The sequence below is a fragment of the Staurois parvus genome, unplaced genomic scaffold, assembly GCF_062004578.1.
Source record: "Staurois parvus isolate SC_StPar_1 unplaced genomic scaffold, SC_StPar_1.0 ptg000251l, whole genome shotgun sequence".
Taxonomy (NCBI): domain Eukaryota; kingdom Metazoa; phylum Chordata; class Amphibia; order Anura; family Ranidae; genus Staurois; species Staurois parvus.
Genome location: NW_028318047.1, coordinates 56,286 through 72,990, shown reverse-complemented (window position 1 = coordinate 72,990; position 16,705 = coordinate 56,286). Strand labels below are relative to the sequence as shown.

The 16,705-nt window shown below is 39.1% G+C and overlaps 1 protein-coding gene across 1 annotated transcript in view; it reads left to right on the top strand.

Annotated features, from left to right (window-relative positions):
- The window catches only part of CWC22 (CWC22 spliceosome associated protein), a gene marked incomplete at its 3' end in the record, with an annotated part of 98,519 nt that overhangs the window by 38,875 nt on the left and 42,939 nt on the right, over positions 1-16,705 (top strand). The window contains exons 8-11 of the mRNA XM_089680899.1: positions 7,319-7,454; positions 10,692-10,898; positions 14,058-14,120; positions 14,826-14,930. Of these exons, the coding sequence (XP_089537025.1) occupies positions 7,319-7,454; positions 10,692-10,898; positions 14,058-14,120; positions 14,826-14,930 (511 nt within the window). The remainder of the gene's footprint in view (positions 1-7,318; positions 7,455-10,691; positions 10,899-14,057; positions 14,121-14,825; positions 14,931-16,705) is intronic.

Here is a 16,705-nt window from a genome sequence, read left to right as displayed (position 1 = left end):
TTAATTTGTAAATACCTTTTGCAGTGCTTTGCACTAGAAACATAATTTAGAGTAATTTTAAATTGGACAAATTATAGAATAAAATGTATACTTTTTACCTATTTATCTACAGTAACACTGTTTTTTTTTTTTGTTTTTTTTTAAACGAACACTTGTAAAAGTAGTTGTGTTTTTTTGTCTATAGATTGCATAAAACATAACATAATTTTCAAAGACAGTATTACCAAAAGGAAAACTTGTCTGACGTTAAAACAGTATATGCATTACTGTATCTCAAGTAATTACAAAGTTATTGCTTAATTAGTAGGCTTATAGCAGAAATGTAAAACCTACTCTGGTTCATAGGGGGCGCAATGGATGTTTAATACTTACATTTCTAGTGGGCGCTCAGATCATCTCTTTGCTGAAGAAATAAGTTTGTCCCTGATATCTAACACTTCAGGGTGTGCTGGTTACCTGGTCCCCTGCTGGGCACTGCGGTTTACCCTGCAGGCCACTAAGGCTGGCCATACATTATCCAATTTTCTTGAGATTTTTGCTTTAGATTTACCAAAAACCATATAATATGAGGTCAAACCTAAACAACACTTTCAGTTGTATCCAGTTAGGCCGCCCCTTGCACTACATAGTTGAAGGCCAATCTAAAGGAAATTGGGCAGAAAACTGTAAGAAAATTGTATAGTGTATGGCCGGCCTAACTCACTACAGAACACAGTAATGACCTGACATATTCTAACCTTTCCCACTCTACCAAAAGTGTTTTTGTTGTTGACTCTGTCCCCATCTTTTCTTTCTCGATGTCATTGTCATAAGGACAGAAAGTGAGAGGAAAAGAGCGGTTTTCTTTGTGGCCCCCATAAAAACTGATGTAGCAAGGGGTCATTGCACCTGTGTTGGTAGGAGCCTCATTTGCTGCATTCACTAACACCAGTGTAACCTGCCCTCCTGAAGCAGTAAACACAGTACAGATGTATTTATCTGTTCATCTGAGTCTGTATAAGCACAGCCAAATGTCTTAAGCCGCATTGACTCTGTTGCCGCCGGAACATGTTGGGTTTATTCTGCTATGAATCAATTTTATCATTAAAGTAGATCTATAGGCAAAACTTTTTTTTTTTTCATTTTGGATAGAGCAAGGGAGGGTTATAACACTTAACAGATTTTTTTTTTTTTTTATCCGCCATCTGTGTCCCATTGTGGAGATTTCGCTCCACTTCCTGTTCCATAACCAAACAGGAAGTGAAAGAATATCCCTGCAAATTAAGGGAATTTCTTGGGGTCACCAGAACTAGTGTCCTCATTGGAAGATTTCCCCTTCTATCTTTTACTTTCAATTATAATGGTGAATAAGAAAATAGAGAGGGCAAATCTCCCTAACAGGGGAACTGACAGGGGTTCTAATCCCTCTGCACTCTATCCAAAACTTAAAATAAGTTTTGCCTTTAGTTATACTTTAACCACTTACGGACCAACAATGTACCCATACACTGCTGGACTTCAGACAGTTATACCTGGATGATGCCTGCAGCTGCTGCTAACTAGCCCCTTGATTTGCTTTTACAAGCAGCAGGAGGGGGCGTGTTCCCCCACCACCGTCTGCGGCTCTCGTTCGGGCTGTGCTGTCCCATTGGGAGACCCCAGCAACCAGCCAGCATGTCTGCCGGCTGGCCGGACAGCCGTACAAATCTGGGATCAGCTCTGCACTCTAGTAACCTGGAAACAATGATCTGAATCACTTCCAGTTTACTCAGAACTAAATGACGACATTTTAAAAGAAACTGAAAGCATTCAAAAACGCTGATCTTGGTGTTTCGAATGCTTTTAACCACTTCAATACCGGGCACTTTTACCTCCTTCCTGTCCAATCCAATGTTCAGCTTTCAGTGTTGTTGCACTTTGAATGACGATTGTGGGGTCATGCAGCACTGTACCCATAAAAAGGTTTTATCATTTTTTTTCACACAAATAGAGCTTTCTTTTGGTGGTATTTAATCACCACTGAGTTTATTTTTTGCTAAATAAACAAAAACCCAAATCTTTTGGAAAAAATGTGTTTTTCTTTGTTTCTGTTATAAAATTTTGCAAATAAATAACCTTTTTTCATAAATTTAGATCAAAATGTATTCTGCTACATTTCTTTGGTGCAAATACCCAAAATTAGTGTATATTATTTAGTCTGTAGGAAAGTTAGTCAACAAAACATGGTGTACGTGTGTGTGTGTGTGTGTGTGTGTGTGTGTGTGTGTGTGTGTGTGTGTGTGTGTGTATATATATATATATATATATATATATCTCTACATACATATACACTGTGAAGAACAGAAGTATTTGAACACCCTGCGATTTTGCAAGTTCTCCCACTTAGAAATCATGGAGAGGTTTGAAATTCACATTGTAGGTGCATTCCCACTCTGAGAGACAGAATTTAAAACAAAAAATTCAGGAAATCACTTTGTATGATTTTTAAAGGATTTATTTGACTTGCTCTGCTGAACATAAGTATTTGAACACCTGAAAAAATCAGTGTTAATATTTGGTACAGAAGCCTTTGTTTGCAATTACAGAGGTCAAACGTTTCCTGTAGTTCTTGACCAGGTTTGCACACACTGCAACAGGGATTTTGGCCCACTCCTCCACACAGATCTCCTCTAGATCTGTCAGGTTTCAGGGCTGTCGCTGAGCAACACGGATTTTCAGCTCCCTCCAAAGATGTTCTATTGGATTTAGGTCTGGAGACTGGCTAGGCCACTCCAGAACCTTGATATTCTTCTTACGGAGCCACTCCTTGGTTATCCTGGCTGTGTGCTTCGGGTTGTTGTCATGTTGGAAGACCCAGCCACGACCCATCTTCAATGCTCTAACTGAGGGAAGGAGGTTGTTGCTCAAAATCTCACAATAAATGGCCCCATTTATCCTCTCCTTAATACAGTGCAGTCGTCCTGTCCCCTTCGCAGAAAAGCACGCCCAAAGCATGATGTTACCACCCCCATGCTTCACAGTAGGGATGGTGTTCTTGGGATGCAACTCATCCTTCTTTTTACTCCAAACACGATGAGTGAAGTTTAGACCAAAAAATTCTACTTTGGTCTCATCTGACCACATGATTTTCTCCCTTGCCTCCTCTGGATCATCCAGATGGTCATTGGCAAACTTCAGATGGGCCGGGACATGTGATGACTTGAGCAGGGGAACCTTCCGTGCAATGCATGATTTGAAACCATGACGGCGTAGTGTTCTACCAACAGTGACCTTTGAAACTGTGGTCCCAGCTCTCTTCATGTCATTGACCAGCTCCTCTCTTGTAGTTCCGGGCTGATTCCTCACCTTTCTTATCATCAGTGATACCCCACGAGGTGAGATCTTGCATGGAGCCCCAGTCCGAGGGAGACTGACAGTCGTCTTTAGCCTCTTCCATTTTCTAACAATTGCTCCAACAGTTGATCTATTTTCACCAAACTGCTTGGAAATTGCCCCGTAGCACTTTCCAGCCTTGTGGAGGTCCACAATTTTGTCTCTGGTGTCTTTTGACAGCTCTTTGGTCTTGCCCATGGTAGTAGTTGGTATCTGACTGACTGTGGGGTGGACAGGTGTCTTTAAAGAGCTCAGACAGGTGCTACTAAGTTAGATTGAGTGGAGTAGAGGTGGACTTTTTAAAGGCACAGTAACAGGTCTTTGAGAGACAGAATTCTTGCTGTTTCTTAGGTGTTCAAATACTTATGTTCAGCAGTGCAAGACAAATAAATTCTTTAAAAATCATACAATGTGATTTCCTGAATTTTTTGTTTTAAATTCTGTCTCTCAGAGTGGGAATGCACCTACAATGTGAATTTCAGACCCCTCCATGATTTCTAACTGGGAGAACTTGCAAAAATCGCAGGGTGTTCAAATACTTCTGTTCCTCACTGTGTGTATGTATGTGTATGTGTATATATATGTATGTGTATATATATATATATCTGTCAGTCAATCAATGTACTGACAACCAATTTCATTTCTTGAGGCCCAAAAACGCCAGGATAGTACAAATACCCCCCAAATGACCCATTTTTGGAAAATACAGTCCAAGGTATTTAGTAAGAGGCATGGTGAGCTTTTTGAAGTTGTAATTTTTTTTTTTTTTACAGTTTTTTGGAAAATGAAGAGATTAAAATAAAAATCTTAAATTTTTTTTTTATTTTTTTTTACATATTGTTACCAGTCCAGTACAGTGGTATCATATAACTGGTGTGGTGGTGATCAGGAACACTGACTGGTGACAATATGTAAAAAAAAATTTATATATATATCTATCCATTCAGTCGTATCCGACCCTTGGCGATTGCAAGGACCGTCACTCGTAAGCGACTTTTTCCATGAATTCGCTTAGCAATTATTTTTACAGGGTAGGTTGCCAGGTCTTTCCCCAACCCCCACCATGCAGGAGATCCTGCATGGCCAGGGATGAAACTAGGACAATTTAGACAGGAGCCAATTAACCTACCAGCATGTCTTTGGAGTTTGGGAGGAAACCGGAGTACCCAGAGCAAACCCACGCAAGCAGAGGGAGAACATGCAAACTCCATGCAGGAGGCGCCATTGTTGGGAATTGAACCCATGACCTATTTACTGCACGGCAGACGTTCTAACCACTAAGCCACTGTGCCATATATATATATATATATAATTTTTTTTAATTTAAAATATTTTTTTAATTACTTTTATCTTTATTTTTAACTTTTGTTTTTTTTTTTCAACTCTGTGACCAGAGCAATACAATGTTACCATAGTAAAATTAAACTACTCTGGGCAAGTGATCAGGATTTTTTTTTTCTTTTACACATTATGATTGCCAATGTATTTCATTGATATTTGCAACCATTGTTATGGAATTAAATTGATTAATTCAGTCTTTTGTTGTGATTAGCTGTGATTGGGCAAAGCTCATCACATGATACAGATGGGCTGTGATTGGTCCTGTCTGTACCATGTGATTGCTTTGACCAATCACAGCCAACAACACAATTGTATACAATGGATGGAATGAAAGGTAGCCATCCTTTGTATACAATTGTCATGTGATCTGCTGTCATTGGTCACAGTGGTCACATGACACTGTTAACAGGCCAGTGTAGTGATTTGTCATCCAAGGGACACAGCCGGAGACGGATCACGGCACCTTCTGACAGGACGTCATATGACACCCATTCAGAAGGAGGAGTGTCCCAGCCGGCCTATAACAGATTGACAGCCAGGTGTTAGGAACAGAGAAGGATTTTTGGGTCTTACTGACTCCAGATCACTTCATAAGAGTACCTGTCATGTGCCTATTGCTGTCACAGCGATGTTTACATTCCTTGTGACAACAATAAAAGTGATCAATGAAAAAAAAAAAAAAATTATTAATTTATAAAAAAAATAAAACATTAAAGTACCCCAGACAAACCCCCCCGTGCTTGCGATGCGAACATGCATGTCAGTCCTGCACGGAATCACTGATAAGGTAACACCGCAAACGTTAGATCATGAGCAGTAATTCTAGCATGCATTGTTTGATTTGATCCTAGTTCCAAGGATGTTACCTCTTTCTTAGTGATGCTAAATCGGAGCTTTGCTGCCTTGGAATTGACTGGAATTGTAGTTGTGATTTATACATTTGCAGCCTTCATAAAAAAGTATTCAGTTTGATCAAAGGTTCTATTTGATTCCTATACTTAAACGTATTCTTTCAGGACACTCCTTTTTGGTTAATATACGTTTATCACTTTATTTATGCTATACAGCTTTAAATCAGTACGGGTGGTGCTGCTGCTCAGGTGTAAAACCACTAATTGATAGAAAATAAACACCGCTAAACAGTACATGTAAACAATGACCCATTATAAAGTGTTCATCGTTGTCCAATATAAATCCATGACCAGTGATACGCCTTTATGCGGTAAAGTGATTCCACTTCTTAAAAAAAAAAAAAAAAAAATCTCCTTCAATAAAGTGCTTCATTCTCTGAAAACCCTAAAGTGACTTTGTGCTCAGAAAAAATTGTGATACGTGCCCCCTCTTCTGTGCTCACACTCGCCAAACAAGGTGAACCCCCTGCTAGCAACATAAGAGTAATGCAAGCTCTCTCCAGAGTAGTATGCCTCTTTATTCCCCTCTGCTATGGTCTCCGCTTTCCTTCATACTCTTTTCTCCGTTTCCGTTATATGGAATATAATGGCAATGGATGCAGGGTGATCAATCTCCTAAATTATGGGCTGATCTTATCTTTACAACTCTGCCCCTTGCAAGCTTGATTCAGACCTGGACACTTTTTAATTACTAAATTCTTTATATGCATACTTTCTTAATAATTACTAGAAAACGCCATATATTCCCTTTTTAAAACATTTGGAGAGTCTGAAATATAAGTTAGATTCTGCTAGGTTCTTAATTGAGGTTTGTTGTTAGTGAAGGCGAAAACACTTTCCCTTGTTTTTTTTCTCATAAGTTCTTCTGTCACAGAAATCAAGATCATTGGTAGGTGCTGTAAGATCGTTGTGACACCAAGCATAAGGAAAAAAAATTCTTAAGTATTGTAGTTTGTCAGTCCCCTGGGGGCACAAATTCCTCTTATATATGTTGGAGGGTGAATGGACCAAATGCATTATTGCAATATGTAGGGTAGTTTACTTTTTTTTATAGCTTTGAAATTGGAAATAACCTTAAAAAGCAATTTTGTTCTGTAGTATACTACATTCCACACCAGGGACATCTCTCTCTGTATAGAGTATATTCTTACTCTCTCCCTCTGTGTGTATGTATAATAAACACACACACACCATAGATGACTACACCCCTTTTGAAAAGTAAGATTTTAATCAATATCGTAATGAAAACAAGAACAATTTTCAACATTTTGACAAATCTAAGTTTATAGAACATTTGTTTAGCTCATTACGTGAAAGTACAGTGCCTTGAAAACGTATTCATACCCTTTGAAATTTTCCACATTTTCTCATGTTACAACCAAAAATGTAAATGTATTTTATGTGACATAACAGCCAGATCTACAATGAAATGGTTTGGATCAAAGCATATTCATGTGTTTTCGAATGGCCCAGTCAAAATCCGGAACTAAATCCAATTGAGAAATTGTGGCAAGATTTGAAAATTGCTGTTCAGACGCTCTCCATCCAATCTGACAGAGCTTGAGCTATTTTGCAAAGAAGAATGAGCAAAAATGTCACTCTCTAGATGTGCAAAGCTGGTAGAGACATCCCCAAAAAGATTTGCTTTTGATACCCACTTGGTTTGATACAAATGGGTATTTTGAATAATCATGCTTCTCTTTTTATTGTGTTAGGCCCACGAGGTACTGTCACTGGAAATGCTGACTTTGCTGCTGGAGCGACCTACAGATGACAGTGTTGAAGTTTCTATTGGTTTTATAAAGGAGAGCGGCCTTAAGCTAACTCAAGTATCACCCAGAGGTATAAATGGTAAGTGTCTGCTGTTTTGCGTCTTAGCTATTTGATGGTACATTACTTTCCTCATTAATATTAATCCTTGGAAAGAGGTGAACTTTAGCCTGAATAAGACATTGTTTTTCTGTGCCACAGACACTGAGAATCATTGTGAGTGCCTAGCGCAAGGACCGCTTGAATACATTGTGTGAAAGGTGTTTACTTTAGAGCCTTGCTGGGGCAATATTACTCAAGTAAACAAATAGTGCCCTGCCATCTGCAGTTTTATTCTGTATTCTAATTTATACTGTTGGTTAAAATATGCTTACTATGTTCTACCTCTTAATCTGAAAAGTTTATTTTACTGTGTGTATGTATATATAGAATTTTTGTTTGTGTGTTATTTGGATTTTTGTTTTGAGTGTGATCAGGGTGGATTTGATTTAAATCACGATTTAAATCACTAGTCAGTAAGGCTTGATTTAAATCATAGTTTTCTACATAAAGACTAATTCTTGCTGGTATAACTTTAATATGCAAGTAGATGAAGATTTTTAGAATAACAACTTTTCATATTAGTTTTTTTATCCCCAGTTTAATAGGTTAATCATTCATATTTGGACAACTTTTCTGTTGTACTTAGGTAGGAGAAAAATAATCATTACCTTAATAACAATTTAAATAGATTTATTCATCTGAAACAATAACATTACAGTATATGTTATTTGCTTAAACAAACATCCATGTTTGTTAACTAATTTGGCTAAACAAAATATATATATTTTAAGAAACTTAGACTGCCAGCCCCTTCCTCCTCACACTTAGTTTCACTTTCTTCTTGTGCAGATCTATTCCACTCCAAACAATCAGAAAAATATTGTTTCTATTCTATTCACTGAACTTCTTGAAACTTAGCACTGAAGGGGTTGATTCTGTATTCATAGGTTTGTAGAAGTTAGGATTAAGGTCTTTTTCTTAACTCTGTTCATGTTATAACATTTTTGCTGTGAAGAAGAGGCATGTGATCTCCGCTGAGTCAAATTCAGTTTTGAGAACTGCAAACGTAAACCAAGCATCTGTGATAATATCTTGTAGGCAGAGAAACTGCCCAATAATCTTACAAAAACCTCTGGAAGAGCATGACATTGTGAATGGATTCATGGAATTTATTTACCAAAAAAATTAAACATATACAGCCTTATTCTACATAATTAAAAAACGAATCTTTATTTCATGATGGAATAACCTTTGGATGGTAATATATTTCCCTCAAAAAGCATTTTATTTAAAAAAAATCTGATTTAAATAAAAAAAAATTTGATTTTTTTATTTTTTATTTTTTTTAAAAAATCATTGATGTGATGAGAAAAAAAAAAAGCAAAAATCACTTTAAATAAAACTTTTAGACCCCTTTCACACGGGCTGTTTCTAGTTCTGCTCGCAGGGGTTCTGTCTACTAATCCCCTGCTGAGCTGGGCAGAGCTGCCGGATGACAGGAGGTCCGCTCCGAGAGGACATGGACACTGCCCGCACTCCTCTATGGGCAGTCGGATGTAAACGCACTAGCTGTCCGCTTACATCCAACTGCCCGTAGAGGAGAATGGAGGGTGTGGTCGGGTCCCCCAGAAAAATGGACAGGTGGAACCAACCTCACCTGTGTGAAAGGGGTCTTAAACATTATAGGTTATTTAAATTCAAAAACAGGTTTAATTTATTTCAGCTTACCAGTTCTTGGATGTGGTGGCTGCTTTGTACTTCTTTTTTTAGGCTTTACTTTTTCACCCGATGATCCTACCAGTAACACATTTTCTGTACTAGGATGACAATGTTCCCTAGCTATGGAGGTTCAGCATTGTCACTCTAGGACGTGAAGTATGTATGACTATGGACACTCTGGTGCAATGGTTTAGCACAGGGCAGCCCCGATCCTCCTCTTCTTGGGTCCCCGTTGATGCTTCTGGCCCCTTTCCCCTGCTGAGTGTTCCCAGAGAAAGCCGTTTGCTGTGGGGGCATTCTTGTGTGCTCACTCTTGAGCCACCTCTGTGTGTCTGAGAGACACGGAGAGCAGCTCGGCTCCGCCTCTTGCTCCCTCCTCACTGGCTGTGATTGACAGCAGCAGGAGCCAATGGCTCCCTCTGCTGTGTCTCAGCCATTGAGGAGGCAGAGACCCAGGAGAGCTTCTGTTCTCGTGCACATCGCTCAGGTGAGTATAAGGGAGGGGGGGGGGGGCTGAGGGGGGAGCTGCACACTGAAGGTTTTTTACCTTCATGCATAGAATGTATGAAGGCAAAAAACCTTCAGGCTTTAGAGCCACTTTAACATACTAAATGGTAGCAAAGAGAGCAGTTTGTTTAGGTCTATATACACTTTAATGTTGGAACCAGTTAGTCCAAGCCAGGGGCCACTAGGCACTCTGCATTGTTTGAGCTGCTTTACCTGGCACAGTCAAAATGGATTGCTTTAGTGTTTTATTCAGATACGGATGTAATGCTGCCCTACTGTATAGCACAAACATTTCTGTGCTCTGTTTTTGTAAAGAAAAAAAAAAAATCAGCCTGATAGTTACTTTGGTAACTGGTTTGGTGCACTAATACGGGTAATAATGGTTAGGTTAATTTTAGGGTTCGAGGATTAGGCTTAGAGATTGGTTTTGGGGTTAAGATAGGGTCTAGTTTTCAGGTGACAACCTTTTAAATCCTGATGTACCATGCCAGTTATTTGCTGAAAAAAGCGCACTGTCCTCTTACTGCTTACACAAAGCTGCTAATTTGCAGAGAGCAAGCATGATTTTCTTTAGGCTCTTTGTGAACACAGAAGCTTAGAAAACCTCCTTGCTGTGTCTGATTACACAGCACACTTTGAATTGGTAATTGAATTTTTCTGTAAGTAGATGACCTTTAGGGCTTGTTCACACTTGAGCAATTTAGCTTAGCAGTTCAATGCCTGATTTCCACATATGAGAATTGGACCACTTTCTTCATTGGCTCTATTCAAATTTTTGCAACCTACTGTACTTTGACAAAGCATTTCCATATTCTTGCATGCAGCAGTTTGCGTGCAATATATATATATATATATATATATATATATATATATATATATATATATATATGAGTGTGGTGAAGGAGGCTTAACTTGGAAAATCAAATATCTTTTTGTGGTTTTCTCCACGCAGATGTGAAAGGGCCCGCAGTGTTCAAAACATTTGCTTCATTTAATGTTTAAAGTAGTTGTTTTATCAGCCCCTAATTGTGGTTTTTCTATTCCCTGCAGCTATATTTGAGCGTATGCGGAACATCCTACATGAGTCAGAAATAGACAAGCGTGTGCAGTACATGATTGAGGTCTTATTTGCTGTCAGAAAAGATGGCTTCAAAGATCACCCAGTTATCCCTGATGGCCTGGACCTGGTGGAAGAAGAAGATCAGTTTACGCATATGCTTCCTTTAGAAGATGATTACAACCCAGAAGATATACTTAGTGAGTCTTTACTATGTCATTTATCACGGCACTGATGAAAATCTGTGGCAGCTTGGAATTGACTACTCTATGAATAAACTGGCTGCAAAGTATTTGTTTGCAGCATAAATCACGATCATTCACTTGCAGAGAAATCTGTCATTCTTGAGCTGTTTACTTTTCCTGATGATGTTTTTATTCGGTTCACACCTGCTTTTCTGATATTTTCCAAAGCTTAGTGCTTTTCAATATAGTGGAGAATACCTGCATTATAGCCAAAATGTTGCAATCGCTCAGTCTACTTTTAAACTGTTTTGTGAGTGTGCCGCTCTAATGCTAGATGGATCCTGCATATCCATAAATCAAAATTTTGTTTGTAGGTAACATTTTAGAAGTAATTGTTTGCTCTTTGTTTATGATCTTCAGTTTAGTTATCTATGAACTGGAGATAAATAATTTTTTGTAATCTGGTGCAGCCATAACACCTCTTTGTACACTAGTAAGAACTCCCTGAATCTGCTGCATGTGTCGGTATAGTTACTGAGATGGGCAGCAAGGATTTTTGAATTTGGCACAGACCATTTTAAAGGACCATACTGCCAGAAAAGTGTTGTTACTGCTGTGTTGAATTCCCACCATTGTCTGATATAGGGGTGACCATTAGGGAAAGCATTTACAGATCTGATACATGAATACAGTCATTAAAATACAGATTAGCAAGCAATAAAACATTTGAAAGGTCAAACGTTACTGTAAAATTATTTTTAAAATACCTTTCAAAGCATTCAGTTGAAAATACATAACTATAGCTAGACATTCTTCTTGCTGTATCTATAATCCTGAGAGAATCCTGATTGCTAGATTCCTGAGGGAAATAGATGGTGATGTCTGTTTTTACCCTATTTTTAGTTCTCAAGACCTGAGGATAGATTGCTACTAGAAAAAGGTCATCTTTTTACAATGGGTGACTGAGCTTCTGAACATTTTTAATGTTGAGACATCAAATCTCATTTTCTGTAACTGTGTCATTTCACAGTTTTTCTAATAACCCAAAAATCAGTTGGAAAGTGTGAAATGACTATCATAATTAATGGTGTATGGGTTCATAACATGGATTGTAGGGCTTCAAGTAGAAGTCCAGTTAAATACTAACTTTACCTAAAGCTGCTCTCACCCTATTGTAAGCATATTCTAATTACCCTGTAAAGGAAAGATATGTATACTTACCTATTCTGAAGGCACTCTGATCTGGTCACATTATTATCTCTCAGCGCCGGCTTCAGTGTAGAGGAAGGACAGCCAACATTGGATGCCCCACAGTAAGCCTATGGGTGACATCACCGCATAGGCGTTGCAGCTGCCGTTGGCGATCTCTGCTCTTCACTGAAGCTATCCGCTGGGGTGATCATGTGTCTGAGCTCCTTCAGAATAATTAAGAATAGACATCTTTCCTTTACAGAGTTGATAGAAAAGGCTTAGAATAGGGGTGGGAGCATAGGTTTAAAGTGACACTAAAACTTCATTTTTTTTGTTTTTTTTTTTAAATAACAAACATGTTTATACTTGCCTGCTCTGTGCAGGGGTTTTGCACAGAGCAGCCCCGATCCTCTTCTTTTTTTTCGGGTCCCCACCAGCACTCCTGGCTCCTCCCCCTCCTTCCTGCCCCCAGGGAAAAATGCTAGTCCTGGGGGTACCGTTGTGTGCTCGTCCTGAGCTGCTGCTCTATGCATCCATAAGACACATAGAGCCACAGCTCAGCCATGCCCCCTGCTCTCTCCTCATTGGCTCTCTGACTGTGATTGACAGCAGTGGGTGCCAATGAGGAGGAGGGAGTGTGCCCAGAAAGCAGAGGCTGTTGAACGTCACTGGATCAGATGGGGCTCGGGTAAGGATTGGGGGGGAGCTCTGCACACAGAAGATTTTTTTAACTTCATGCATAGAGTACATGAAGGTAAAAAACCTTGAGCCTTTAGAACCACTTTAAGTATAGTTAGTTTTTGAAATTACTTATTTATTGTGGATTATGTGTGATAATAGTCAGAAATTCACCGGTGTTTGTTAGCATTTTAGCCATCTAGTAAATCAAAAGGTGATTATGACTTTTTGACAACACAAGGATCTTTTGTATTTTAATGTTGGATACAATAAAGAAAAAAAATAGATTTCTCTCCGGTATGAGTTGAAAAGCCTGATCTCTCTCAGTATGCCGCAGAGAAGAACGATTGCTCTCTTTGTAGACCTTTGCTGAAAGGGACCACTGCTTCCACACATAGAGAAAGGGTCCTACTCTGCAGTGGAAGCATTGGTCCCCCATAATGGACAGGGATTGGCTTTTCTACAAAGACTGTGATTGTTTTCTAATGTGAACCAACTGTGCTGATCCTTTACTCCTATATTTGCACTGCCTCCAGGCCCCCTCGCTGGCCCTTCTATCTTTACATGGCTTTCTTCTGGGTTCAGCATCCTTCGCCATCTTGATGCTAATTTATGCCAGCACCAAGACTGGCTTATAATGTATTAAATTTAATACAAGATGAGCCAGCTATCAAAAAAGGTGCTGTTATTGCAGAAGAGACATATCATATCCCTTCTGTGAAATAAGTCTACCTGGTTTGATAGTCTCTGTTTTAAGTAAATCAAAATGTATAGGTCTCTGAACATAACATTAAGGCTCCATGCACACTGGGCATTTAATAACGCTGGCAACATTAGCTGTGTAAAGTCACATTACAAACGTGAGTTTTTCAGTGTTTTTTTGCATTAGCGTTTTGCCGCGGTTTTTTTTTCACGTTTGCGTTTTTTTTGTACCAAAATTTTTTTTTTTTTGCTAAAAAAATCCAAAAATGCCAGTTTGTCGTGTTTTACTGCGATTTTCTGCATTTTTCAGCATTAGAATGTTTTTACAGCTAAAAAACCCATCTAAAAACCCACTCGTTCTGGGGGTTTTTTTTCACTCAAACGCCCCTGCCAAAATACGCTAATTACAGTCTGTGTGCATGGACACATAGGATAACATGCTGGGGGTTTACTGGCTGTAGAAAAAAATGCCAAAAGCCAAAAACAGCAGCTGTAAAAATGTCCAGTGTGAATGAGTACTAAAAGCACAAGTCTCATTTAAAAATCTGTTTTGGTTTATTAATACTGGTACTTAACAGTGGTCTTTAAAATTTTTCTTTTAAGATGTCTTCAAAATGGATCCAGATTATCTTGAAAATGAAGAAAAGTACAAAGTTATTAAAAAAGGTATGTGTGGACAATAATTGTATTTTCTTAGCAGGCTGTGCCAAGGTGAGGACATATCTCTGTTACTATAGGGAGAGGCCTTAAACAAATTTGGGGATTTCCATTGTACTTGGAAAATCTCTTTTAATCATTAAAATTTTTCAGTTTGTTTTTTAATATTTCATGTTTTATAAAAAGAAAAGCCATTCATCCAGGAAATGTATTGTACCGCAACAGGAAAGCCATCTATTTGCTATTCATGAGATACATGCAGAGCACTTTTCATTGTCTTTTTCTTTCTTGCCTTCCAAGTTCACAATACAAATAGCTTTACATTAGGAATTCATACTGTATTTTTAATAAACCTTCTTTTTGATTTAGTTGTCATTGCTGCAATGTGTGTAATAACTCTACATTGAAAACCAGCAATGCCTTTAAATCGCAAGGGAAAGTTTATTTACATTAGAAACTGTTAGTTAAGGGGTGGGGGGAGAAACACCTCACCCATTCTGCAGATTGAAGCATTGGGTGGTTTAAGTGTATTTACCTAATGGCTTGAGTTTCCTGACTAGCCTTTGTTAGTTTAGCCACAAGTGCCAATTTGATAAATGATCGTGTATTCATTCGGGGGAATATAAATATCAGGCTGATCAGATTTATTGTGGGTAGGCTGTGTTCTTTAGAGGATTTTGTTATAAGTTGCATCTATTATCTTTTTGCTTTAAGAAATCCTTGACGAAGGGGACACTGATTCTGAAGGAGGAGACAGCGAAAATGACAGCGATGATGATGACGAAGAAGAGGAAGATGGAGCTGAAGATGGAGGGGAAGGTTTGTGCTACATTTTTGTCTTAATCATTCATAATGAATTTATGCATTATATACTGATATATTCAATTCACTGTTGTCTTTTCTGTGTATATTGCCAGTTTAGGTTAACCTGTCATAAATAAACCTCTATTTGTTCCTCATCCATTGAGGGACTCAAGTAGTCATTAAGTGTCAGATTATACTGTCACCAACATGCCTCACTTTTATGCTAGTCTCCTAGGAGGATGGACTGACACTAGCAAAAAAAAAATCCTCCATATACTTTATTTTGTTTTCCCCTCAGTTTCCTCTTCAATCGAGATTCTTCTCTTTTTTCATGCCATAGCTGATCTCTACTATTGCAGCTTTCCAGAAATAGTCTGTCCTCTGCTTGGCTTTAGAGTGCTGTTAGCAGACGGATATTGTGGCGCTAGCTGAGAAGTGGTTTTCAGACACTGGGTTCCATGTTTGGTGTTTTCCAGACTCATTCTGTTAACAAGTTAGCTGCAAGGTGCTTTCCAGGTCCAGAGCCATTGACAACGTCTCAGCACTTGCCCTGTCTCTGAAGACTCACTCTGAGTAGGCTGATCAGAATGAACAGCTTGAGCTTCTGCATTATTTAGATCACTGGACACCTTTAAAATTCCTCCTCTACTGTGAAAGGGGTTAATGTTGAGGAACTGAACACTGGCGTCAACTGGTTGATGTGTCGCACATGCTCTACATTCTTTTTCACCATTCAGCATAAGGAATCATCTCCCTGCTGCTGCTCCTGCTTTGCTGAGCCATGTGGAACTCTGATCAACAGCATGTTCCAATTGCTTGTCTACAGTTACTCTGGTCACCTCAGGGCACCCAACCATCAATGGCTGCCAGCTGTCTAGATTTTGTGAGTACTTAAAGCCTTGCTTCGTACCCTGAGCTTAGTCGCCTTACTGCCAAGTGGTCTATACTAGACACAGTGGCTGATTCCAATGTAACAGGTGAATCCAGCTCACACTCTTTTTTGACTAAGTTTGTTCTTTGCATTCCAAGGGTGCAGATGTTGGCAAACTAGAATCCTGTTCTCCTATGGTTACAAGGTCTATCTCATTGCCTGATTAAGCCAAGTTCCTGTTTTATCAACTGGAGCTTGATAAATCACACAAGACTTTGTGACCAAATTCAACCAGTTCCTCGCTAGTTCAGACTCTAGCAGGGACCCTAAGCGCATTCCTGTGCATTCCTTCTTAGATTCTATTGTTGATTTGCCTGCAACTCCAGAGGCAGCCAGCCCCATGGTCTTTGAGTGACAACTTCTCTTCTGAGCTACCCTTGATAGGGATGTCTCTGAAGGAAAGAACATCAGCCTGCCTTGTAGGAAAGCCAGACAAAGGTCGGCTAAGTTCCCATCTTTTTCTTCACCTATTTATGGAGTAGGCACGTCTAGATCTTCCAAACCTGGTTTTCTGACCACCTGCAAGGTCATGAGTAAGTCTGCTAAACCCTTAAGGAAGCCTTCATTAGCATGAAACTGCACTTCTAATTTTCCAGGTGGGGAATTGTTTGTTATACCTTTTGGGTAGTTTGCCCTTCAGGTATTTAGGTGCAGAGAGGGCCCTTTCAGGATTAGACTCTACCCTTGCCACCACCACTATCTTCAGCTTTACACTTTTTACCTTCCTGTGGCATTGAATAGACAAGCAGACCTACTTCTGCTCCTCCTGGACATAAAAATCCTTGTCCTAGCTTCTGCACCTGCCTGACATTAGGAACTGTATCTAAAACTGCCCTAAGTTTCTCTTAGTAGATGTTTC